The sequence below is a fragment of the Lissotriton helveticus genome, chromosome 6 (genome assembly GCF_964261635.1).
Source record: "Lissotriton helveticus chromosome 6, aLisHel1.1, whole genome shotgun sequence".
In the NCBI taxonomy this organism is placed as follows: Eukaryota; Metazoa; Chordata; class Amphibia; order Caudata; family Salamandridae; genus Lissotriton; species Lissotriton helveticus.
Genome location: NC_136067.1, coordinates 521,674,163 through 521,700,563, shown reverse-complemented (window position 1 = coordinate 521,700,563; position 26,401 = coordinate 521,674,163). Strand labels below are relative to the sequence as shown.

Genomic DNA, 26,401 nt, shown 5'->3' with positions numbered 1-26,401 from the left:
ATATACCTCTGCCCAGGTATATGCCTCATTCAACTTGTAGTCGATAGTATCACGTTTGAACTTCCACAGTTTGGTCTCTTGAAGTTCCTTTCCATAGTCTTCTAATTTTAAATTCAGGTCCTCCAAGAATTTTCTCCAATCATCTTCTGGCATCCTTTCAGATAGATCTGAACGTATGCTTGCAATTTCCAATTTTAGTTCCTCAATTGTTTTAGCCAGTTCCTCTATAATTAAGAGTATCAGATCCAAGGAACACTTATTTAAAATCTGGTACCACTTTTCCATGAATTGAGAATTATTTTGTAAACGGTAAAGCATTGGTTTGATGGTACCAGATTTTGGTACCAGTGGGGCAACAGAGTAAGTAACCTACCCACCAGACTGATCCAAAGCTAGATATCTGATTCAGCAAATTATGAAAAACTTGAAATGCTAATTTAATAAGATTGGTACATCAACCTAGTCTCTAGGCCTAACTAAGCTGAAACTTCACTTTTGTGCAGATTTCACTCACAAGTACAATACATTAAGCCACACATTCTCAACAAAGCATTGAAGATGTATACTAGTATTGTCCACTACCATTCTAAGTCCTGCCCAGTTCCTCACCAATTCAAGAAAGAACACCACTGCAACAGGCTACCTATGCACAAAAACTAGTTCTGAGTGAGACAGCAAGTCTACTAGCTCAGCGCCTGCACATGCTCACGTGCAGCCAATCCACATCCTCTTGCCACAGCTGAGCAGCAGCAGTCCTGTATTCAAAAGGTGAGCACTGGCAGCTAGCATCCACAATCCATTTCATCAGAGTTTACACTGAGTGAGAGCAAATGACTGACTCATTCACAACTGAGGTCCAGAAAATGTAGTCCAAACACAAAAAACAGGAAGCTAAATGGGTCTTAACAACTTTTCCTACCATTTTATACATCACTTTTTTTCTAAAGTAGAATTATGATTTCAAGTATGTTAAACTTAACTGATAGGAGTCAAATCAAGTTGGCTAAATTCAAAATGATCCTAGATCATTCAAATAGCACTCTTGTCCTCAGGTAATCCATACACCATCTAGTGTTCCCCAATGCATATGCCCTGCTGAAGCCTAGCGTTTCTTATAGAAGATGCTCTCCTAGACTGCTATAGGTCAGTGTGTTAAAATGTAAAATGTGATTCTCTCGTTCTTTGATTAAGCTATGCCTCATCCATTTTCACCCCTTCCCTACTTCCAGCAAGGATCTATCCTTGATAGAGCATCTGTATAAACATGAGTAAAAGAATCTAGATTGGGGCATTGTAAGCTGTGTAAACATGCAGAGTCAGCGCAAAAGAACAGCAGGTATCTGCTCGGGGTTTTTCAGACAATGGTAAAGCTCAAGCAAAGTTTACTCAGATAGCATATCTTGTTGTGCAGCCTTAGGACGCGACAATTGCACAAGGCACCAAGGCTGTTGATTCTTACCGCTACCTAATTTGTGTGTTCTTCCCAAAGCTCTATTTACCTCTGGGCGTCCCTTGTTTGTGATCTTTTGCTATAAAAACCCATGTAACAACCGTTCAGTGTGCTTCCTCCTAGAGTATCTCTATGGTGCTTGTCGGATGAGGCCCCATTCATTAAAGCTAATAAATTACCCTTGGTTTGTACGTCACTCCAGTGTCGATTCCTCCTTAATTGTTAAGAACCTGTGGACTCCGGGTGACCCCTGCACCAGTGGGTTTTAAAAAATCTTCTTACACAAGTGAAGAGAGGTTGTGTGAGCTGTAGCAAAGAATGCATGTGAGATTATAGACTCTGTTGACTGCTGTGGATAGGACTGGAGTCTCTACACTGAGTACTGGTTGCTCATGCCCTTTAAAGGTAATTGGAGGTCTGCACTTATGACTGTAGAATCAATAGTGTTGCAGCAAGTACTCCAACATCACCTACTTTAGCATCTTTCATAACAGACTATCACCTGCAAACTGTTGCTGGTGGTCTAATCACGAACGTAAAAGAAAGAACACAACCATGTCCCTCTTTACTCTACAAAGATTAAGGCAGACTGTAAATTCTAGGCTGGAATCCACCAAGTCGGATTACAAACCAAAGTTTCTGCCTACTCATCTCAAAGATATACATGCTTAACTACTGGGAGCTCGATAAACATTTCTGTGGAACTCGGCCGCATTAACCACCGGTATATCCTCACCCTCACCTGCCAAATCGCTGCTGCTGGTCACTGGGGGATATGGGGGAGCCCCCACCGCCAAGAGTCAGCAGACTACAATCCCCAGCAACCTCTGCGGCGCGCATGGCGCCACCTCATTGAGAGGTGCCAGGAGGCGCTCTAAAGGGACATCGAGCTCCAGCGGGAGCAGGAGCTCGGATAAACATTTCTGTGGAACTCTGCCGCATTAACCACCGCTATAACCTCACCCTCACCTGCCAAATCGCTTCTGCTGGTCACTGGGGGATATGGGGGAGCCGCCACCGCCAAGAGTCAGCGGACTACAATCCCCAGCAACCTCCGCGGCACGCATGACCCCACCGCGTTGAGAGCCACCAGGAGGCGCTCTAAAGGGACATCGAGCCCCGCGTCGCGGGACGCGCGCGGGCGGGGCCGAGAGAAGCCCGGGACAAGGGCAGGCCGTCTTAGGCAGTCAGAGGACAGAGAAGGCTGGGCTGGGCAGTGGGACTTGGTATTTGTCTCTAACTTATCTTAAGCGACATCTGTAACCCGGTTTTTAGTGCATTAATGTAGGAGATCCCTAGTGTGTACCTAATTATATTCGAATTGGTGCTTATAGGATGGCAAAGAGAAAAACTAACAAAAGGGAGATCGAAAAATCATGTACTACTATAGATACTTACCTTGTAAGAGCAGTAAACGTACTCTCCGAGGAAATTGATCGCACCAAGAGACGTTTATCTATAGGCCCTAGCCCACAGGGGGGTGATAAGGGGAAGAAGCATAGGGGTGCTTTCATTGTGGATGGGCCAAGAGCCTCCATGGAAAGCTCTATAACAATAGAAGAAACAGGTACTGTTATACCGAGGGATGCCGATCTGGTTGCAGAACCACATGTTGACCATTCACGGATACCTTTGACACCTACCTTATCGATTCCTGGTACCCCACTATCCCCCATAAATACACGAGGGTGTAAAAAGAAATTAACTAGTCAAGGCAGTTCCAAGATCAGAAAAGAAGGGAGAACAAATAGTAAGGGACTACATGCAAAACAGGCACAGTCTGACCCTTCATATCCCGATCTAACATTAGAAATGATCACTGAGAAAATAACAGAACTCCTCAGACCGCTCTATGATAAACTGGAATGTTTGGTAAGAGAAGTACATAAGTTAGAGGGAAATATGGGCAAAGTTAGTGAGAGGCAACAAGAACAATCTAGAAGAATGGACCGGTTTCTAGACTACGATAGGGTACCAACAACCGCTCCTGTTGTTTTGGCCACAAAGAAGTTGAGTGCTAATAATAGTGAAGGGCATTCCCAGACAAAAATGAATGTAAGATCCGAAAGATTTACTGCCCCTGTTGATTCAGCCCGGATACGGAAGACAATAGCAGGTATAGGGTCTGATCAGTTATCCACACTTGGCCCGTGGAATAAAATGGCTACTAAGTTGGATCCTGAGGAGACTTTACCAACTAAACGAATAGAATTACCTCCGGAATGCGAAGCTTATGTTGCTATCCTATCCAATGTACCTAAACTACGGGCTGGCCAGGTGGAAAATCATGATATGTTAAAAAATAAAACCATCCACTGGCTATCTAAAAATTGTTGTTACCCCATGGAGGGTGTCAATCAGATACTGACTACCCGGAGAGTTGGTTGGTTAGGCCCGCTTAATAAATGTTTTGAAGGGGATTGCATAATTATTAACTTTCGTTTGGTATTATTTGTCTCCAAGAGACATGGAGTCTAGACCCAGTTTATGTAAAAGGATTCATCTCCTATTGGTTACCTGCTGTAGCTTCTACATTCGGAAGGGCCAAAGGGGGTCTGTTGATTTTAATTTCTATTAAGATGAGGATATGTAAAGTAAAACGTTGAATCTCGGTCGGCCCACATAGTCAGATAATGCTGCTCCAATCTATTGAGGGCAGTGATGTAATCGTAGTTAATTTTTATAATAATGTGTTTGGTCCTACTCGCGGGTCGGTGGTCTATGCCCTGGAAAAAGAACTCGACAATATGATTGGCACTATTAGAAACTCGGTTGTCATCATTTGGGTGGGAGATTTTAATGTTCAGATGTGCCCCCTCATCGGCTAGTGTTTGTGGTTTTAGGAAGGGGGAAACTGACAGAGGATTGCATGCATTTCCCTCATTGTGAATATGGACTGGCCCTTAACGCTGTTATTGCTAAATTTAATTTGGATTTATTCATTTGTGCGACCGACAGGAATAATGTGAAATGTCCAACTTTCACGGGAAGAAATGCAGTAACCAATATTGACCATATGTTAATTTCCTGTAATGCAAGAGGTTTGCATTCTACACCCAGGATCCAAGTACAGGTCACAAGTGACCATAATAGCATCTCTATGTCTTTATTATGCTGGGGAACAAAAATCACACCGAATGTCACACATGGCTTACACGTAACCCCATGTAGATCTAATGGGGTACGGATTAAACGGGCTAGAATAATCCCTATCGATTTCAAACGTAAGGTAATAATTGATTGTAGGGAAGAAATTAAAATGGGTCTTGAAGATGATATTAATGCTAAAATGATACTTTCTAATTTCTCCAAGATAAATAAGGTTGTGGAAGGTTCCTTAAGTCGACCGTATAGAGAAAACAAAAATCATAATGTGGGCTGGTTTGATCAGAACTGTTCCAGAGTGCTACGGGGCCTGAAAAAGGCCTTGAATAGTAAACCTAGACAATTGGATATTATTAAAAACTTGCGTCTCACTTATAAGTTAGCAATCAAGGGCAGAAAGGTAGAGCTCCAAACTGAAGCTTGGGATAAACTGAGTTTAGCAGCGGACACGAATGATAGCAAACTCTTTTGGGAAACAGTGAATTGCCCCTTTTTGAAGGACGACCACATTCCGGAATTGAATTACTTAGTCAACTGCGATGCCTGGGTGGAACACTTTTCTAGCATTTTTAACTATCCTGATAGGAGTGTGTTCATTTTAATTTACCTACTCAAAATACTATCTGGCCTGTATTACCCCTGTTGATTGATATCGAGGAAGTATATGATGGACTAATAAATAGCAAGGGGGGCAAGGCCCCGGGCCCTCATGGGGTGCCAATTGACCTATATAAGCATGAAATGGATCTATGGTCCCCAATTTTAACTAGAGTTTTTAATGCTGCTGTTGAGGATTCAATTCCGTTGTCATGGGGTAATTCAATAATCATACCTATCCATAAGAAAGGATCAAAGTCTGAACCGAGTAACTATCATCCTATTTCCCTTTTGGACTCTTCTATTAAGATAATGAGTAGGACCTAACTTAAAAGACTTGAAAGTTGGGCGAATGAAAACACGATCCTCTAAGAAGTCCAATATGGATTTAGGAAAGGCCTAGGCATAGGCACAATGGAACAATGTGTAAACCTAGACCTATTGATTAGTAAACATACCCTAGCAAAAGAAGGTAACTTATACCTATGTTTCGCAGACCTCAGCAGCGCCTTTGACTTGGTTGACCATTCCATCCTATGGCCACTCTTATTAGAAATGGGCGCCCCTAAAGAGATTGTTTTCTTTTTAGCAAGATTATACGAGAAACTCTCAAGTAACGTGGGGTATGGCCAAACAGGAGAATGTACCCCTTTTTTTTATGTTAAACGAGGCATCCACCAGGGATGTGTGCTGGCTCCATTATTATTTTCATTATTTATTAATAAAGTAGATTCGGCATTGAGGCTAATTCTGGCCGATTCCCCTAAGATTTTCGAGAAAAACGCACCAATTCGCTTATACGCCGATGATGCGGTTTTACTCTCCTGTACTCCTATCGGACTACAGTGCCTTATTAACAATTTTAAATTATTTATCGACAAAAGGAAGCTTCTTATAAATAAAACGAAAACATTCATTATGGCATGTGGTAAGCACCCCAAATTGACCAGGCCCTTTTATATTGATGATTCTAGGGTTCAGGTGATCAATTTGTTTTGTTATTTGGGAGTGACTTTCTCAGGGAATGGAACCTGGGTCCATGAACATGCCAATGTTAGGTCTAAAATGTCGAGGAATGTCAATGGTATATTTAGATTTGCAGCTAAATTAGGAAATCGTAGACCAAAGGATATGGTGGATATTTTTAAGGCTAGGTGTGTGACAGCAGCTTTATATGGGGCAGGACTTTGGGGATATTGTACAAAAAATTCCCTACTAACTGAAGAGAACCTGTTCCTTAAACGTTTATTATGTGTCCCGCCCTCTGCCTCTACTGAATTAATCCATAATGAGGTAGGTCTATACTATATCTCAGACCTAGCGGCTATGCGCCCTCTCCTCCTTTGGAAATCCATATGGAGTAAGGAAGAGACGGACTTCACACAAACCTTAATTCGAGATTGTCTAAGGTTAGATAATCGCAATAAAATACCGTGGATTAAATATGTTTGTTATTGGTTTGCTTGCTTATTTAAATGTGATATACGTTTGGACCCATGCCTACAGATTCTATATCAAAATCCCAGATTAAAATAGTTTTCTTGGAGGCGAAAAGGGCATCTCGTTCCTGTATAATTGAGAAACAATCGACAGTGATATACTACCGGCAACTGGAACTTGTAAAGGGTTTCCAATCGTATGTAACTTTTGTAACAAATGTTTCCCATAGATATGTATTGACACGCCTAAGATTAGGCATAGCCCATCACTTGGTAGCTTTTACTAAAATGAAACCGAGCACCACCATTCAGTGCCCATGTGATGGAGCTTCTCAGCAAAGTTGCTTCCATATTTTACTTTCTTGTAAATTCTATTCGAATGTTATAATTTTTTATTTAAACCTATCTTTTTAAAGTATAATATCAGATCCCCGCAGGATGCCATGAACCTGCTTATCGGTATGGAGGATCCAGGACTGTGTTTCCACCTAGCATCATTTTTATTAAAGGCTATTAATATCAGGAAATCAATTGTTATTAACCAGTGATTGTATTTTTAAGGGCATACTGGATTGTGTATCATTTTGTATTTTGCACATTGCGCTTTATGATGTTCCCTGTTGGACTTTGACTCTGGAATCTTAGTCAAACTCATGAAAGGCTATCTTTTGCACAAATTGTATAACGAATTTGTGTCCGTCGCTTTTTATGGATGTTTTATATGGATGTAGTTACCTAAATTGATGGTATTTTCCTTTTGTATGTTTGAACTTCTGTTATGCTGTATGGCTGATTAATTCAACAGAATAAAGCTTTTAAACTGAACTACTGGAAGATTCCTCCTCTACAATGGTGGACTTAAGAGACGTGCATCATAGGCTGCCCTTAAGCTGTGAAAGCAACCCCTGCTTATTACACCTGGTCACCTCCCACCATACTGCGATCCAAGTAAAGTTGCTAATACTTTATTTTTCAGTTAATCACCTTTTCCATTTTCACGATTCTAATCGGAAAAAAAGCTCAAATAGCAAAGATTGTCTCGATTGTTCTAAAACCTATCCAACATGTCCCCCTTTACCCATCTTCAACCAATATTGGTCAAGTCGGCCAAGGGCATTTTCATTAATTTAGTCCCCATTTAATCGCACTACTTCGATAGCATAACTGTTTCCACTCCCCCATTACATATTGCTTACCAATATGTATATCTTTGTATTCTGGTCAACATCGAATTCCTGATAGTGTTCTCCTTGCCCAAACCCACCTTTCCTGCACTGTATGAATTAAAATAGTTACACTTCTCAAAATGCTTTATAGATTGTTTCATCATTGGTCAGCGAATAATGGGACATTGTTTGCGTACAAGCCATTACAATTAAAAATTATATTAACTTAATAGTTTAGGATGCTTTTAAGTGGAGACACGAAGATATATATTTTAAAGTTTTTTTATTTTGTTACAGTCAAATCTATAATCCCAACACAATTTCGCCATCAATCCTATGACTGTACTTTAAACATGACTGGATCAGCCTACGTTCATCAACAGAGGTGCGTTCATAAAGAGTTCTTAGAGACCTCCCATGGAATAGAAATACTTCAGATTTCCATTTCCCCTTCAATTGTTGGCCTCTCACCACTTACAGCTGCTCGCACGAGAGCGCCACAAAAGGCATGTTAGCGGCACGCGCCGCGCTGCATATTGAATGTTCAGTGGGAGCTGCGCTCAAGAGCGGCTTCCTTTGTACAATATCCGTACAGGAGCCCGCCATGTTACACCCACCGCGAGATAAAGTGCTATTTAAAGTTAATCTCTACAGGCTTAGCCACGCGCCGCGGGAGGTTTCACGTTTCCCCTTCCGAGCTCTGCAAGTGGGTTTCCATTTCATTTTACGGAGATAACCAGGAAACGAGAGTCTTAGAGCGGTGGCTTCACGACATTGTGACTGGTAAATTAAAGAAAAAATACAACTTAAATCGATATTTGGGGCAGGCAAAACGTGACGGGATGCACTTACTGCCAGGGCCTTTGAAAGCTTGGTTCTGAAGTCGTTTAGGACAATAGCAACAATATCCTGGTGCGGGACGTAGGCAAAGCCTTTCCGAAGGAAGACTTTTCTTGGGCGAACCAAATCGAGCGCATCCTGGAAAGGAACCTACAAAGAAAAGAAAGCAATATTAGAAACGACTCAAACATGTCATTTCCACCCGCTTCTGGTTCAGACAGAAAGTGGACTTTTTAAGCTTTAGCAAGGAACCCCTGCTACTTATTATTTGACAATATCGCACTGTCACAAAGCAGTATTCCATCTAAAACGTTTTAAATGTTAGGCTAGTCTTTGATGGCAAAATAAAAGCTCTTTATGCAGGGACGGTCTACACGACAAGGAGAGAGTCCTTCTATCAATGTTATTGGGTAAACAAATTATAGAAACACTTCCCTAAGAAAAGAAGCGTTTCAAAGTAGCACGGCGCTGTAAACGAGACCCATTCCTCTTGTTTTACTGTCAGAGCCTGAATAGCAAACTCAAAACAAGCATTTACAATGCAACGGTTTCGCCTTTGGAAAAGTTAGAGCTATTGGCATTGTAAATGACAAAATTTGTTTTTATGTGTTGGTTTTGAAAACAGATAAATAAATGGCATTGTCATTTAAATTGCCAATAGCTTAATCTCTCGTAAATGTGAGACCTATTGTACCCTACGGACGAGCTCAGCAGACAGCAATTACTACCACATACACACACCCAGAGCCAGCCACACACACCCAGAGCCAGCCACACACACACCCAGAGCCCCCCCACACACACACCCAGAGCCCCCCCACACACACACCCAGAGCCCCACACACACACACACACATCCAGAGCCCCACACACACACACACACACCCACTGGAGCAGTCACACACACCCACTGGAGCAGTCACACACACCCACTGGAGCAGTCACACACACCCACTGGAGCAGTCACACACACCCACTGGAGCAGTCACACACACCCACTGGAGCAGTCACACACACACTCTGGAGCAGTCACACACACACTCTGGAGCAGTCACACACACACTCTGGAGCAGTCACACACACACTCTGGAGCAGTCACACACACACTCTGGAGCAGTCACACACACACTCTGGAGCAGTCACACACACACTGACGCTCTCAGTAGCGGTCGCTCCCCAACCTCCCTGCTCTAATCCTGGCATCGTTTGGCTCCCTGATTCACTCCTGATATCGTTAGGCTGCGTGCATTGCCCTCATCAGATAAGTATTGTTGGGCTGATTGCTGTGTACAATCGCGCTATTTTGCGATAAGCCCTGCCAAATTGATTTAATATTCATATTCTCTGCGCTCGCTGTGTTGCTCTTAGCCATACGTTTGTGCTCTGAATACTTCTAGCGCTTTACTGAATTGTGCTTTGGATATTTGTAGCGCTTTGTAGAATAATTGTACACACACTGGAGCAGTCACACGCACACACTGGAGCAGTCACACGCACACACTGGAGCAGTCACACGCACACACTCTGGAGCAGTCACACGCACACACTCTGGAGCAGTCACACGCACACACTCTGGAGCAGTCACACGCACACACTCTGGAGCAGTCACACGCACACACACTGGAGCAGTCACACGCACACACACTGGAGCAGTCACATACACACACACACACACACACTGGAGCAGTCACATACACACACACACACACTGGAGCAGTCACATACACACACACACACTGGAGCAGTCACATACACACACACACACACACTGGAGCAGGCACATACACACACACACACACACTGGAGCAGTAACATACACACATACACACACAGCTTGGAGCAGTCACACACACACACTGGAGCAGTTGTGTGGCCCCCAGAGCTCTCATTGGGTGCACTGTCTCCTTCTCTTGCGTTTCCCTGCAGCCATGGGTGCTTCAGACCCTAGTGTGTGGCTCAGTGGCTCCCACAATGCATTTAGGTTGCTTTTTATCCCCTAACACGGCCTGCAAAACTTACGTCTCCTCCTTCCCCGCCCGAGGCCCTCTGTACCTGCCCGCCCCATTCCGAGTGCTCCGTCTGCGCTCCGACTCGAGCCCGAGGCTTCGACAGGCCTAGGTGGCGTTCTATCACACAGAGGCGAGTCCGGTCGTGGGAACAGTGCACAATCCAGTGCACAGCGTGCAGGGATGCCGCCACATCACCCCAGTTCCGCCACCCCTCCTCAGAGCCAGCGCATTACCTGTTGTTGTGTTCATTCTTCCCTCGGGTGTCGGCGGGTGGCTCTGACTCAGTCGACCCCTTGCAGCGGGCCGCTCACGTCTCCTGTTCACGCGCCCGCCCCTTCGGCCACCGGGGCGCTTCTGTGCCTCAAGCCTCCGCCAGCAGCCCCCAGGCCCGCGCCACCCAGGCCCTGGAAAGCGTGGAGAAGCTCAGGGACCGGCCATTCAATTCCTGCAATAGAGCAAGAAGGCAAGAGGGGGAGAAGGCGGGTGAGGGGGCGTGCACGCATTACACGGCGCAGCCTCCCCGCGGCCCGGGGGTGGGAGGCAGATTTAACCCTCTGCGCACCGACAGCTCCGTGCAACTGGTGAAATTGTTTTCTTCACAGCGCCTGAGCCCGGGAGCGGTGGTAGTAACACCAGTGGCGGCTGGTGGATTTTGAAAGTGGTGGGGTGAAAAATGTTGTACCTTAATGTAATAAGCGAGCAAGCGAAGCGAGCATGCCGAACTGAAAAAGGAGGGTGTGGGGGGAAATTTTGAGAAAAAATGGATTCAAATGGTGGGTTTTACACCACATATTTACTGCAAATTGTTGAAACAAGGGGGATTCAAATATAGCATTTTTAAAGCACAACTGTGAAGAAAACATTACAATCAAATCAAAAATAGTGAGACAAACATAAAATGCTGCTCTGCAGGTCTGTTTTTTTAGTGTACTCATGTGCTTCCTTAGGCTCTGTACTGGGAACAGATAGGAAAAGGAAAACTGAACATACTTTAGAATGTAAATAGGATGCTGTAAATATGTGCGGTACATCCTTTATTACAAGAAACGTCTATATAGATGATTGTTTCACATAATATATTTTACTTTGGGAGGCACACAGGGCTGTCTTCATAGATGAATTTTATGATCTTTTCATCCATCCAATACATGCACACCACCCTTATAACAGACTTCACCTCGATGACAGTTCTAGCTAAAAAAAAAAAAAGCACCCACGTCAACCGTATCAGTACAATGTGTTTAATTGCTCAAATGCGGTTGGTGTTAAACTATATTTCGTAATCACTGCAATTCGACCTCAGCCTAACACTTCCCCACAGTTCTCTCACCCGTCCTCTGTATTCAGAGACCCTAAAACAGAAAATTACGGGTCAAGCTAAAAAGTAACAGAAGGGCAGTGTGTCGGCCTGAAGGACGCCAAGTGCAGCACTGTACCTGGCGCAAGCAGCCTTATATATTGCAACATACAATGCACAGATGTATTAAATGTGTTAAATGAATCCGAGCAGCAGGGGGCCTGTCAGACCCAAAACCTCGGGTGACACACATTTTAACATTGGAGCTCCCCCAAACATGAGCCAGAGGCTTGTCAGACCCCAAACCTTGGGTGACACACATTTCAACATTGGTGCCCCCCTAAACCTCTGTGGCCTCTGAAGAAGTCACTTAATAAAAGCAGTACATTATTATATAATCATACACTCGTTTCGAATTTGCGTACTCTCTCTGCATGCAGCAGGATTTGGCGCATATTAATATTTGAATAATGTTTATGCCTAAATAAAATACCTCGCTGCGTGGGAAAAGTAGAAATTAATGACCGTTTGACGTTCTTAGCAGACCTGGCTGTGTCTCAATACGGTTTTCTAAAGCATGATTTGTCTTGCACTCGGGTACAGAGGCGCTTCCTAAAGGCATCGACCCACACACATACACACACGCAGAAGAGAGTGCAGGAGAGACAGCTTCAGACGACAGAGCAACAGGAAACTTTTCAAGGACCAGGAAACTTTTCAAGGACCGTGGGAGGGAGCATTTATTAAGGAGAAAGGGAGAGGGCATGGGGTTAAACTGCAGGGGAGAGTTCTCTAAGAAAAACCAGCGGGACCCTACAGGGAGCAGTGGGCAGTTCACCAGAAAACACCACAAGAATAGTGGATGAAGCCTAGAGGGAGGAGAAGAAAGGAGGGCTCAGGGAAAAATCACCAGGAAACACAACAGGCAATATGGGGGATTTGAGAGCGAGGAGCAGGCACGAGTCAACAGGGGAGATCACTAAGAAAAGAGACAGGAACAAGGAGAATAACAGAAGGGAGTGACGGGCAAGAGTGCAGAAGACTGTTCTACCATAGCTGCCACATGAGCGCTGGGGGAATCTGAAGATAAATTACACCGCGGTTTTTAGAATAACCAGCCTTTGCACATATTGGCACAGTTCAGCAATCACAGCAAGCCTGTCTAATTGCAAGCAGTGCAGGGCCAACCTGCAACAGTTTAGAACTAAATAACTAAGCTGTCTTTAATCAGCGGCTGAGGTCAATTTAAGCTAGAGGAAAAAAGGCAGGTTCTCAATGAAAACTGGAGTCTGCTGTCAAACTGCCGGTATGTTATGGAAAAGAATATAATACAATTATACAAAGTACGTAGCTTTCTTTCCCCCGTAGACAACTGTTGAAAATGCCAATAAACTGAAGCACTGTTAGGAAAGGGAAATCGGGACGCGAAATGTGCTGCCTCGGATAAGAAATACAGGAGCTGAGAAAGGCAGACGACATAAACAGTCACAGCTTGCAATACTCGCGGGGGAGGGGTTGGGGGGGATTTGGTGGGGAAGCGCTGGAATGAGAGGCCGGGGGCATTAAAAAGAAAAGTTAAAAAAAAAAAGAAAACTTACCTGACTGCCGACTTGGGTCCGACCGCGCCGCATCTGCTGTCCCCTCCTGGGACAGGGTCCGCGTTGGCGCCTTCCGTTTAGTGGCTGGTGACAACAGCAACCCCTCTTCGCCAATCCAGAAGCGGCGCCTTCTCCTGAGCAGAGGGGAGAGCAGTGAGGGCGTGTACCCTTCAGAGTCTCTCTCTTGCCTGTTTTCGCTGATGGGCACAGCTGACTCGAGTTGCACGAACGGGAGGGGGGCGGGAGAGAACACGGACGACGGGAGGGGGGGCGGGAGAGAACACGGACGACGGGAGGGGACACGGACGACGGGAGGGGGGCGGGAGAGGACACGGACGGCGGGAGGGGGGCGGGAGAGGACACGGACGGCGGGAGAGGACACGGACGACGGGAGGGGGCGGGAGAGGACACGGACGGCGGGAAAGGGGAGGGAACAGGAAAAAACGTAACTCCGCCCTGGGAAAAAATCTCGGGAACGCCCCCGAATCTGGTCCGGCCTTGACGGACAGATCCGGCACTCAATGGCTAGCCTCCATTTATGGAGCTAGCCAATGAGAGCCGGGGGACGTTCCCGAAGTGCTTATTGTCGACATAGGATTTCACCTGCGCTGAAAGGCTGCGCAGCAGCCTTCGGCAGGCGAAACCCAAAAATACTATGCAGAGCGCCAAGGCAGAGAAGATGAGAACGCGTACTCCAGGCACACGACATGGATTTTGTATTTTGTTTTATTTATTATTATAACGCTCTGTCATGTTTTGAAGTAACGGCCCGGAGAATTAACACACCGACGCCAATGTTTTTTTAGGGCTCGCCTGCTGATGCGCATGCGCATAGCTGGCGAGCTCTATTGTGGCTTAAACAGAGCTTAACAATCTCGGCGATTTGTTGCAGTGCCCGAGAAAAAGCTCGTGCACATCAAAGCCACCAGCACATCAAAGCCCCCCTCCCACAGGCATCTCTGCTTCCCCCAGCCAGCATTTCTCCTCCCCTAATTATTCACTGCACGGCCGGCGGCAACATCAAAGGCTGCTGCTGCCCTGACTCGCATTTCTCCTCCCTCCTCCCCTTTTACTGCCCAGGCCGGCCGTACTTTCACTTTACACGGCACCCAGGCCCTGTCTGCTGTTTATTTTAACATGGCAGCTTTTATGTTTGCGGCATAGGGTTATGCTAAGACCTGGGTCCTTGCACAGGTTCACTTTTTTCAAACTTTTCCCAAGGCATAGGGTTGTGCTAAGACCTGGGTCCTTGCACAGGTTCACTTTTTTCAAACTTTTCCCAACATGGTGATTCTGAAAGCACAATTATTTTTATCTCATTAAATGCGGCATCATTACGTTTAAAGGGACACTATTTCAGACTTTATCTAGATTTGGTCACCAGGAGACGCTGTTTGACTGATGATGCACGTGAAAGATGCTGCAGGTATTCTTTGTGATCTGATGATGCTGCTCAACAGTGAGCTTTAAAGCCTGAGTCCGAGATAGTTAACGCTGTAAAATTGTGCAGACTAGTGCTATTTGAATATTTATTTGTGTTGTCCTGTTTTACTCATCCTATTTATTGTAACATATGGCATTGATGCTGTACGCTTAGATACTCTTTCCCTATCTCGATTCCTACTTTGTGGTGTGTTTGCGTGATTAACATTCTTAATAAAAACAAATGCCTAAAACAGCTGATTTCATCTAATGAATAATAGCAGGTCTGCAAACATTATAATAGTTTAGTGAGCTTTTCTCTTCCGTTGTCTGCCTTCCCTTTTGCGTAATTGTTATTTGTTGATTCATGACTTCTTAGGCAGTTGACTGAGTGACTTTAAATAGTGTACTAGTTAAACACCTAATAGGTTCAAAGCGCTTTCTGTCTCACGCGCGAAGGGTAAACAGGCTCCAGCGGTATCACTTCACATGTGCTCTGAGAAGAGCTCTACAGTTTTTTTGCCTTAACTCATTGCACGGAAAGTGGGACAGTTCACAGTTAGCGAATTTGCGCTCTTGAACCTGAACAGCCCCCCCATTGCGGACCTTTTTATTAATCAATTTTGAAAAACGTCAACACCGAAATTCTTTTTTTTTTTAATGTATTGAAGTTTCTGTTTTTATTTCATATTTCCTTACCCTGCTCAGTTTTAATATTGGGATTGTAAAATGTTCTCTGGCTTTATGTATGTTTACATCTTAGTTGAAAATGTTCATATTTTGACCCTTTAAACCTATCATTCGACGTAGCATTTACCATTTCCTTGTCTTTTGGATGCAGCAAATGTTCATTTAGGAAATCCTCCATTGCCTTCAATTTGCGCTTTCTGTTTTATCAAGCGTGATGTTGCTTCTTATCCTGTGAATTGATGTGGTGTGCCCACCCCCATATCGACTCCTGTCCAGTAAGGTCTACATTCCAGAGCGGTGTCATTCTTGCCTTCCTTCACCCTCTGTCAATTCGGGTTCTCTGCCCACAGTTGGCATGGATCAGACACATTTTTATTTAAAGGATTGTTTGTGCCCCGTCTATCTTTTATCATTTTAACTGCTTTGTCTCCTTGCCTTGTTCTTTCTCCAATCCTCTCTGTCAGTGTTTCACACATTTCCACTCTCTTATCTTTCATTGTCTAGCTGAATCGCCCTCTCACTTTATCTCTGCACTATCTCCATTATTTCCACCTAGCCTTCCTTCCCCGGCTCGTGTCTTCCCCCTGCCCTCTCTTTCATATCTCCCGCTCTGTTTCACTCTCCTCCATTTACCTCACGGTCTCCCGCTCTCTACCTCTCCCTCTCTTGACAGCTCGTTCTGTTACGCTCTTTTTCTTTCTCTTCTTCACTGTCGCTGTCGGCCTTTCCTCCTGTTTACTTTTAATTCAATTGTGCATCTCGGGCCGTTTCATCCTTGCTTCTGTGTCCCGCCACATCCCTCCTCACTCACTCTCATTTTTTTTTATTTTTTCACCCACCCATTCTCACCTGCCCTCCGCAGCACACAGCATGTTTCCTTTCATCAACCGGGCGCCTGCTGTGTTTTATCTTTTCAAATGGCAGCCGCGCATTTTCTCACAGCTCTCGCCAGTGCAGGAGTGGATTTGTGCCCTTCACCCTCCTAGCTGTGTCTGTTTCGGGAACCCAACTGCCTCGCGGCGCACCGCAGCTCCCCTTCCCACTTGCTTTTTAAAGTTTCTTGTTTGTTGCACGGGCATTAAATATGTAGGCACAAAGAACATTCAACGCTGCCTATGTGGAGCTTACACCGGGAAGGCTTTGGCAAGGGGCTGGGAAGATGGTAAAACTCACTTTCATGCCGGACAAACATGGGGGCTCCATAACAGGGAAGTTTCCAGCAACTGATAAGACGCAATAACATGGCTATCAAGTCAAGCACAAATACCTCATAAATCATATGCTTGTCTCTGGGAAGTGCATACCTTAGCTGCCCTCAAACCAAGAACTGGTTAAAAAGGTGCAAATAAAAAAAAGGTTGAGAGATTTTTTTAAAAGGCTTTTAAAAAGTGAAAAATAACTCTCCCCCCTCTTTTCTCACTCTCCTCAACCTCCCCTCCCCCCTCTCTTCTCACTCACCCCTCATTCTCTCCCCTTTCTCCCCTCGCCTCTCCCCTCTCCTCACTCACCCCTCTCCTCACCCACCCCTCTCCCCATCTCACCTCTTACCACTCACCACTACACTCCCTCTCCAATCCCTCTGTCTCCTCACTCACCCCTCTCTCGCCTCTCTCCCCTCTCCTCACTCTCTCCAGGCCTGACTCTCTCCTCCACTCTCACCACTCTCCCCTCTCACCACCACTCTCCCCTCTCACCACCACTCTCCCCTCTCACCACCACTCTCCCCTCTCACCACCACTCTCCCCTCTCACCACCACTCTGCCCTCTCACCACCACTCTGCCCTCTCACCACTCTGCCCTTTCACCACTCTGCCCTCTCACCACTCTGCCCTATAACAACTATCTTCTCTCATCTCACCTCACCAGTATGCACTCTCACCACTCTCCCCTCTCACCATCACTCTCCCCTCCCTTCTCTTTTTCCCCTCACTCCTCACTCTCCCCTCCCCCTCTATCCCCACTCTACCCTCCCTCTCACCACTCTCCTCCCTCTCACCACTCTCCACCCTCTCACCACTCTCCCGTCTCCTCTCTCTCCCCTCCCCACACTCTTCCTTCTCTCTCCTCTACCCTCTCTGCTCTCTCTCCACACTCTCCTCCCTTTCTCCCCTCTTTCCTCACTCTCCCTTCCCCTCTCCCATCTCTCCTCAAGGTACACACGATTGTCAATGAGCACTAACACAGCATCATTTATACCATTCCGGCATTAGTCAACACCACTAGTTTTTCCCGGTTGTTCTCATCTTCATCTCCCCCATGGTTACTCCTTTCCCAGGTCTATCTCCATTGCTCTGCTTTCCACCTCTCATGCCTCTCTCCCAAACTCATCTTCTCCCTTTCTATACTCAACTCTCTCCCTTTCTATACTCTCAGACTCCCTCTCCTGCTTCTCTCTCTTGGGCTCCCTGTCCGTACTTCTCGCCCCTGATACACTCTGTCTCCCTCTCCATGCTTCTGTCCTCTGCTGCACTCTCAGGCTCCCTGTCCGTGCATCTCACCCTTGCTTCACTCTTGGGCTCCCTCCCCGTGCTTCTCCTCCTTGCTGCACTCTCTGCTCCCTCTCTGTGCTTCTCTCCCCTGCTGCACTCTCGTGCTCTCTAGAGATGTGGCCTAACGACCAGAGCTGCCATCTAAGTCACAAAAATACAAAACATGTTGCATTCCAAATGCTATAGGTGTCACATTTGCGAAAGTTATAACTATTGGCATTGTAAATGACAAAGCTATCCATTTAGCTATTTTAAAAACCAACACATAAATAAAATATTAGTCATTTACAAGACCAATAGCTCCAACTTTTCTAATGCGAGACCTATTGCATTTCCAATGCTTGTTTTACTAGTCTATTTATTAGTGAAATCCTTTCTATCCCTGGCGTTCGTCCCCTTCTGGGTTAGCTTGTCCCCACCCCTAAGGTCCCTGCCTTTTCTCTTACCAGGGTTGAGTGGGTTCCCCTGTTTCTGCCCACACTTCCTGTCCAGTCCCTGGGTAGGGAGTCGAGTCCAGTGATCTGGTGAGGATCCGGCTTGCTGGGCCCGAATGTCCCCACGACAGGCTTGTCAGCCAACGTTTAACAGTGTTACAAATGCTCGTATTATATATGCTATTCGACCATTTACAGCCGCCTGTATGACATGTCTATTTCATACGACACTGAATAGGTTCACAACAGATACAGGGGAAAGCAGCCTTCACAAGAAACCCAGATCAAGTCGCGCATCAAAGTGGAAGACATGTGGCCTTCTGGCTAGAAGTAATGGCTGAGAGTGCTGCCTTAGTGGTCCAAATCCAGCCCCTAAGCCTGGGCCCTTGGAAATTAAATCTGGTGAACTGAAGGAGAAAATCCACGCAGACTCCCGGCATCTGTTTTTATCAACGCATCGCTACAAACTTAAATGCATCACCGCTGCAAGCACTGGAAAATGGTTCGCGATCATCATATCAACCACTGCTATCACCGCAGGCCCCAGCTTTCCCTCACAGCACATCAGAAAAACCACTGCAGCTGAGTTTCAAGCACTGCATCACCAAAGTCTGTGATGCACCCCTCCAACTTTGACGCAGCGCCTGCTTCACAGCTGTGGAGTCGATGCAGCGCATCTACATTTTCGACACATCGTTCTTGGGCACCGATTCTTCATCGACATTGCCAAGCAATAAGGAACCAAGGCCACGTGTCTGGAGACTTTTGCATCACATCCCCTGGCAGTAAGGAACCAATGAATCACATCCCCTGGCAGTAAGGAACCAATGTATCACCTCCCCTAGGAGTAAGGATCTGATGCATAGCCCTGCTTTACCGGTGCCTCACTTCCCCGGTTTCGTCTTTGAATTTTCATACATCCAAGGTACTTTGTGCTAAAAGTGAGGCATCCATATATTTCTATGGACTGAACTAATTTAACCTCTGAAAAGTGATATCTGGTGTGGACTTCTTTTGTAGTGTTTTCACTACTTGCGCATTGTTTCTGAGACAGGTCTAACTGCTCGTGCCCAGCTACCAAAGGGGTGACCAGGGATTACCTTAAAGTGTTTAATCCCCTTACTCTGATTAGAGTAAGGGTCCCTATTTGTTCAGGATGCAAACCACTGCCAACTAGAGACCCTATTTCTAACAGTGAGGTTTGTATCCAGGATGAGGCCTACGTTCCTAGCCTGGATAATTGGGGGTGGGTCTTGGTCAGAGTTCGGTGGGCCACCAGGTGGCGTTCCAAAGATGAGTGCTAATTCCTAAAGATAAGCACTTCAGTTTTGTCGGTGTGAAGCTTGAGCCAGTTTTCTTTCATCCAATTGGCCATGCTGATCATGCATTGATTAAAGTTTATCTTGATGGTGTCATCTGAGTTGGAAAATATGAGCTGGGTGTCATCAGCGTATGAGAGGATGTTGATTTAGTGAAATCTGATGATGTGATGTTAGCCAGAGAAGTTGGAAGTTGATTAGTACAGAAAGAACCAGGACGCAGCTTGAGATAGTACAACTCCTTTAATGGCCATCCACTCTCCTCACTGAAAACCCTTCCCAACATTCTATCACAAGCTTCACAGCGGAAAGTACCAACATGGGTCAGGGAGCAGGGGTGGACGGAATGAACCACTGGTTGCAACACATCTCCCTTCCTAATAATAAGTACCCAGCGGAACGAGCAAATAGGAAGAGTTGACACACAAGGGGAGACAACTGAACAAGAAGGATTCTGCAATAAAAAACGGGTTAAGGCTGCACTTTTACAATGTGGTCAAAACTCCACCATTGACCATTTTCAAACTGTACAACATTTTTTAACACTTTTACAATCCTACTGGGGGAATAGAACTTGCTGATGTCAGTTCCTAATTTGGTGTTCCTTTTGGCTTGCGCCATGTCTCCCACTTCCCACCTTTGAGACTTCACACCATGTTTCTTATCGTACCACTGTTTGTACTTATCTTGATGTTGTTTGACCTTCTCTCCTGCCTCCTCCCAATCTACATCCCTGACATCACCCCCATTTAACCAGCAGGGGTTAAACTTGGTACTAGGCTCCCTTCCACGTAAAGACACAAAAGGAGAGACCCCAGTTACTTTATTGGGCGCCGTGTGGTAGGCCCACAAACATTCTCTCAAGCAATTCTCAACATCTTGCCCATTAACAATGGCCAGCTGGATATTCTCTTTGATGACCCTGTTTGCTCTCTCCACCATGCCATTAGCTTTTGGACAGTAGAGAGCTGTGGTCTCATGTTTGATTCCTGAAATCTCCAGAAAATTCTGCATTTCCTCAGAGGTGAACTGTACCCCATTGTCAGTAACTAAAATGGAAGGTATACCTTCTTCACAAAATACTTCTTTCAGGAATTGAATTACAGCTCTGGTGTTGATGTTGTGCACAAATTTTTGCTTCACCCAGTGAGAGGTGTAGTCAATCAGAACCAACATGAACTTTTTCTGTACACCCAGCATTTGCATGGGTCCAATGATGTCTAATGCCAACTTGCTCCATGGCTTGGTTAGAACCTCTACTGGAGAGAGTGGGGCCTTGTGTATAGTTTTGGACTTGTCGCTCTTGGCACATGCTCCACATTCCTTCACAGCTTCCTCAGTCATGTTGTCCATTTTGGGAAACCAGAAATTCATTCTCACTCTAGCTTTAGTGGCGCTACGCCCAAGGTGGCCTTCGTGCGCCAAGTCTATGACTCTCTTCCGTAATTCCCTGGGCGGAATTACCCTGTTATTTCGGTACACTTTCCCTCCAATGGCACTCAATTCATTCCGTACTTCCCAGAACTCTTCTAGCTCAGCACCAACGTCCTTTTTCTTATTGGGCCATCCTCCTTTGATCTGCTCCATTAGCGCCTTAAGTTCATTGTCTTTCCTCATACTGTCTTCCCATTCTTTCTCAGTGATGGCAGGAAAATTCATCATCATTATAGGGCTGTCTAGAGCCTCCTCGGGTCCTTCTTCCTCTGGCAGCGGTGATCTCGAAAGGAAATCAGCAATAATATTTTCTTTGCCTGGCACATGTTCGACCTTGAAATTATAATGTTCTAATCCTAGAATCCACCTGCTGATGCGTGGAGTACAATTTTCCAAGCCTCTCACCGAAAATACATATACGAGGGGCTTGTGATCCGTTCGTATCGTGAACCTCACCCCCCATAAAAAAAACTTAAAATGCCTGACCGCCCAAAAGCACGCCAGGGCTTCTCGTTCAATTACAGAGTAGTTTCTCTCCGGGGAAGAAAGGCTCCTGGACGCATAGGCAATTACCTTTTCTTCACTACCATCCTTCTGCACTAAAGTGGCACCTAACCCATAGTTTGATGCATCTGTTGCGAGAATGGTTTTTTTGGTTGGATCAAAAGTACCCAGAGCAGGGGAGTTGATCAGATCCTCCTTTAGTGCATTAGCTACAGCCTCTTGTTCTTCACTCCACACAAAGTTCTTGTCTTTTTTTAACATTTGTCTCATTGGCTCACACTTTGTTGCGAAATTGTCCACATACTTCGACATGTACTCCATAAGCCCTAAAAAGGATTTAAGTTCTTCCTTGTTACGTGGACTCGGAGCCTCCTTCACTGCACAAATTAAACTTCCTTTTGGTCTGAAACCTTGTCCTGTGATGGAATGACCCAGGTATTCAACTTGTTCCACCTTGATCCTGCACTTTTCCTTTTTTACAGTTAGCCCTGCATCCATGAGTTTTCTGAAAACCTGCCTTAGGACATTATCATGTTCTTCTGAGTCTTTACCATAAACCAAAATGTCATCTTGAAAACACATGGTATGTTCTACTCCTTCAAGGATTTTCTGCATGACCCTTTGGAAGATGGCTGCCGCTGACGCAAGTCCAAACGGCATTCTTTTGAACATAAAAGCTCCAAACGGCGTAATAAACGCCGTGAGTGGTCTTGAATCCGGATGTAATTCAATCTGGTGGTACGCCATGGATAAATCTATAACACTGAAATATTTTGCAGGGCCCATGGTGCTTAGCATCTCATTTATGACTGGCAAAGGGTGTCTCTCCACCCAGATACAGTCATTTAAACTGCGTAAATCCACACAGAGGCGGATACCTTCCCCATTGGATTTGGCTGCGAGAACAATAGGGGCCAACCACTCAGAACAACTCACTGGCTGAATAATATCTAAATCACACAGCTTGCGCAATTCATTTTCTAGTGGTTCTTTAAGCTTGAGGGGCACAGTGCGCAGACCATGCACCATGGGTTTGGCATTAGATTTTAGCTTAATCCTATGCTGGAAGTTGTGCAGGCATCATAGCTCCTCTTTGAAAAGTGGGTAGAATTCATCACAGATCTTTTCATTTCCTGGAACATTTTCAGTAAGCAAAACCTGTTCTGGACTATTGGGGTCCAATATGATTCCCAACTCTTTCTGGTGCACCCACCCCAACAGGTTAGAACCAGACTTGACTACATATATTGTCCCATAAGTTTTCCTATCTTTGAATTGAATCTGCGCCTCCTTCATTCCCAGCAGGGGTATATTGCCCTTATTGTAACCTGAAGGGGAAATATCAGGATTCTTAAGGTCACTAATCTTACTTCCCCCCAAGGAAACATAGTCATCCTTATTAATCAAGGTGAAAGGAGAACAAGAATCAGCAAACATTTCAATACATTCATCATTAATTAATACATCACATTTAGGATAAATGGAATTCACAGTGTCATCAATATCCTTCACTTGCAAGATAAACTTTTCTATTTTCTGTTCAATACATTTTACTTCTCTATTTGTACCCTTTTCGGTTCCTCTTTCATTTTCTCTTGAGTGCAACTCGCCATCACGACACACCCTGGCAAAGTGCCCCCTTCTATTGCATTTCTTGCAAGTGACATACTTGGCGGGGCATTGAAAATAGGTGGCAACATGATTGTTACTGCCACACCGGTAACACTTGGGGCCCTTTTCTCTGTGTTCTACCTTGGTACTAGCGTTTTCCTTAAACTTCATTTTGTACACATCTAAACTCTCTTCAGAATCACTTATGGTAGCTACTACCTCCCTTTCTGGCCTCATCTCTTTGACACATCTTGCTGTATGCTCCACTGACTTAGCTATTTCAACAGCTTCTTTCAGCCCTGGATTCTTAGCCAACAACTTCTCCTGAATACGTGGATTATTGGTACACCTCACCAATTGATCTCTTATTAGGGAGTCGGTGAGATCCCCAAATTCACATAATTGAGTCAGTCCCCACAGAACAGCAATATAATTCTGTACTGAGTCCTGTTTCCCTAGACATCTTTTAAAGAATTTATGACGCTCCAGGACCACATTGATCCTATCACCAAAATGTTTCTCTAATTTCTCCATAGTCTGCACAAACACATCCACTTCCCCCACTGCATTAGCATCCTGCTCAGGTACAGGTAAATTTTCATATACTTTACGCCCTTGCACACCCAGATTGTGGAGTAATATATGTTGTTTCCTTATAGAGTTGAACCTCTGTCCCCCAATTGCTATAAGGTAAGACTCAAAAAGCTTCACTCATTCCTTCCAGCTTATCTCGGGTTGCCCTATGTCATTTAGGAAAGGCGGGGGTTGATTCATGCTTGCAGCTGCCATGGTGGTTAGGACAGATAAAACTAATCCCTAGTACTGAAAGTTAATATACAACCAGGTTAGAAACTCTTGGAAATGAACACAGCCCCCTTGAGACGAGACCAATCCTAAACAGTAGATCTTAACCGAATAATAAGTCACAGCAAATAAAGGAAATAGTGGGGAAAATGGAAGTTCAATAGCTTTGGACCTTTAAACCAGAGGTTTTATTCAAATGAGGCGAACTACCACAGTCAGACAACCTTTTCCACGCTGCGCAGTTCTTACTATTATTCACTTCCACGTAGTTTTCTCCTTGTCCAAGTTCTGTAGCATAGACTAACATCCGATGCAACTGGACCCAGAAAGGTTCTCAGACGAACACAGGCACTCGGACACTATTTCCTTTCCTCAGGAAGGGAAAATGATGAATGCGCAAAAGCCATAGGGAGACACTGCCCCCCAGATGAGGTGACTGCGGAAGAACTGACAAAAAAAAAAAACGAGCGGCAATATTCACTGAACCGCCGCGGGGCTGAGACACTGACTTCAGCAGACTCTTCACACCAGCCTTCCGTGGTCGAGGGCGAGCCAAGGTCGCTGAGGCGCCGCGCAGCCAAGACACTGCTCCTCCCGCAACACTCCTCACACCACACCTCTCCGGCAGCGAGGGCGGGACAAGTTCATCAAGGCGCTGCAGGGCTGAGACACTACCCCTGAGGCAAAGCTCCTCACAAAACCTCCTCCGGACGCCGACAGGAACAACTTCAACAGGGAGTCCTGTCACATAGGCGCAGTTCAGGGGCAGGAAATGTCACTCACCCATGCCGTAGACAGTGCTGCCAAAGAACATGGATTCCACAAAACTCAAGACGGACTCCCTGTTGGACCCGGCCTCATGGCGTGGTCCTACCGCTCCCGCATGGCGAGCCCAGGACGACATCAGCCCTCCACCCAGCATCGGGCAGCCCTTTTGCCAGACACTGCACGCCCCAACATTGCTGGTCCGGCCACCATCCCGGACCCCCACTACCGACCTGGCTCCATCGTGGGCCCCTCACGACATAAGCATGAGGCCGCGCCCGACTCCATCTTGGGCCCACCACGTCACGACCACGTGGCCTCTGCTCCGGCCCAGGCCCCAGCGAAGCCCAGACATCGAGGCACCAAGATCCACCCAGGTGGTCGAGTGGCCACTCGACAGATCCCGGAGAAAGGGGTGTTTCGATGGCCCTCCAGCCGTCCCCGGACGCCTGGTTTCGATCACCCTCCGGCCTCCCTGGGCGCTGGCTCCACCCCCCTGCCGGGTGTCTGGACACCATCATCCCGGCCCCTCTGACCCCCAGGCGCGAGGGTCCGGACATCAAAGGACTCCAGTCCTATATCTGGGCCAGCCCTGGATTAGGACGGGAGTTGTATCCTGGACTGGAAGCCCTGCTGACGCTGTCACGGCCGACACCAGACGAACTCATCTCCAGTAACCTGAACCATCTGAGAGCCTGCTGGCGCTGCCGCGGCCTACCTTGCTGAACCATCCGAGAGCTTGCTGGCGCTGCCGCGGCCTACCTTGCTGAACCATCTGAAGAGCCTGCTGGCGCTGCCGCGGCCCACCTTGCTGAACCATCCGAGAGCCTGCTGGCGCTGCCGCGGCCTACCTTGCTGAACCATCTGAGAGCCTGCTGGCGCTGCCGCGGCCTACCTAGCTGAACCATCTGAAAGCCTGCTGGCGCTGCCGCGGCTCGAACCTCTCGGAACCCCCCAGCTCGAGGATTGAGAGCTGTGCGTAGGGTATCCCTTCCTCCGCCCAGAACTAGACTGTCCCGCTACCTATCCCCCTTTCCGAGACTTTACGGATCCTTCGATCCATCTGTATATACTGCCAAGAACCAGCAACCTTCATTACTTATAAAAGCTTAAGAACTTGATCTCTTGCGTGGTGTCCGTTTGTAGTGTTGTGATTACTCGGCTGTACGATCCTCGGAGAGGGCCCTCATTCCGGAGGCCCCTCCGTAACGCTCGGCTACTTCTCGAAGGAGAGGTGGACCTAGGGGTGGTCAGTCAGACCTCTTCTGCCCCCCAGGGTCGCCTTTCTAACACTCCCACCGATGGCCGATGCTGTGACACCAAGAAACCTCCTCTGTCAACCGTCGATGTATTCGTCGTCGAGGCTTTCTCCACTGTAAGGTACGTTGACAGCAGGGTTCTATGGTGTGCTTCCCGTCCTGATTTCCA

The 26,401-nt window shown here is 46.2% G+C and overlaps 1 protein-coding gene across 4 annotated transcripts in view; it reads right to left on the bottom strand.

Annotated features, from left to right (window-relative positions):
• Positions 1 to 26,401, bottom strand: part of PRIM2 (DNA primase subunit 2) — a 1,274,342-nt gene that overhangs the window by 897,346 nt on the left and 350,595 nt on the right. For all 4 annotated transcript variants that reach the window (XM_078647995.1, XM_078647996.1, XM_078647994.1 and 1 more), the window contains one exon: positions 8,610 to 8,747. In XM_078647995.1, the coding sequence (XP_078504121.1) occupies positions 8,610 to 8,747 (138 nt within the window). The remainder of the gene's footprint in view (positions 1 to 8,609; positions 8,748 to 26,401) is intronic.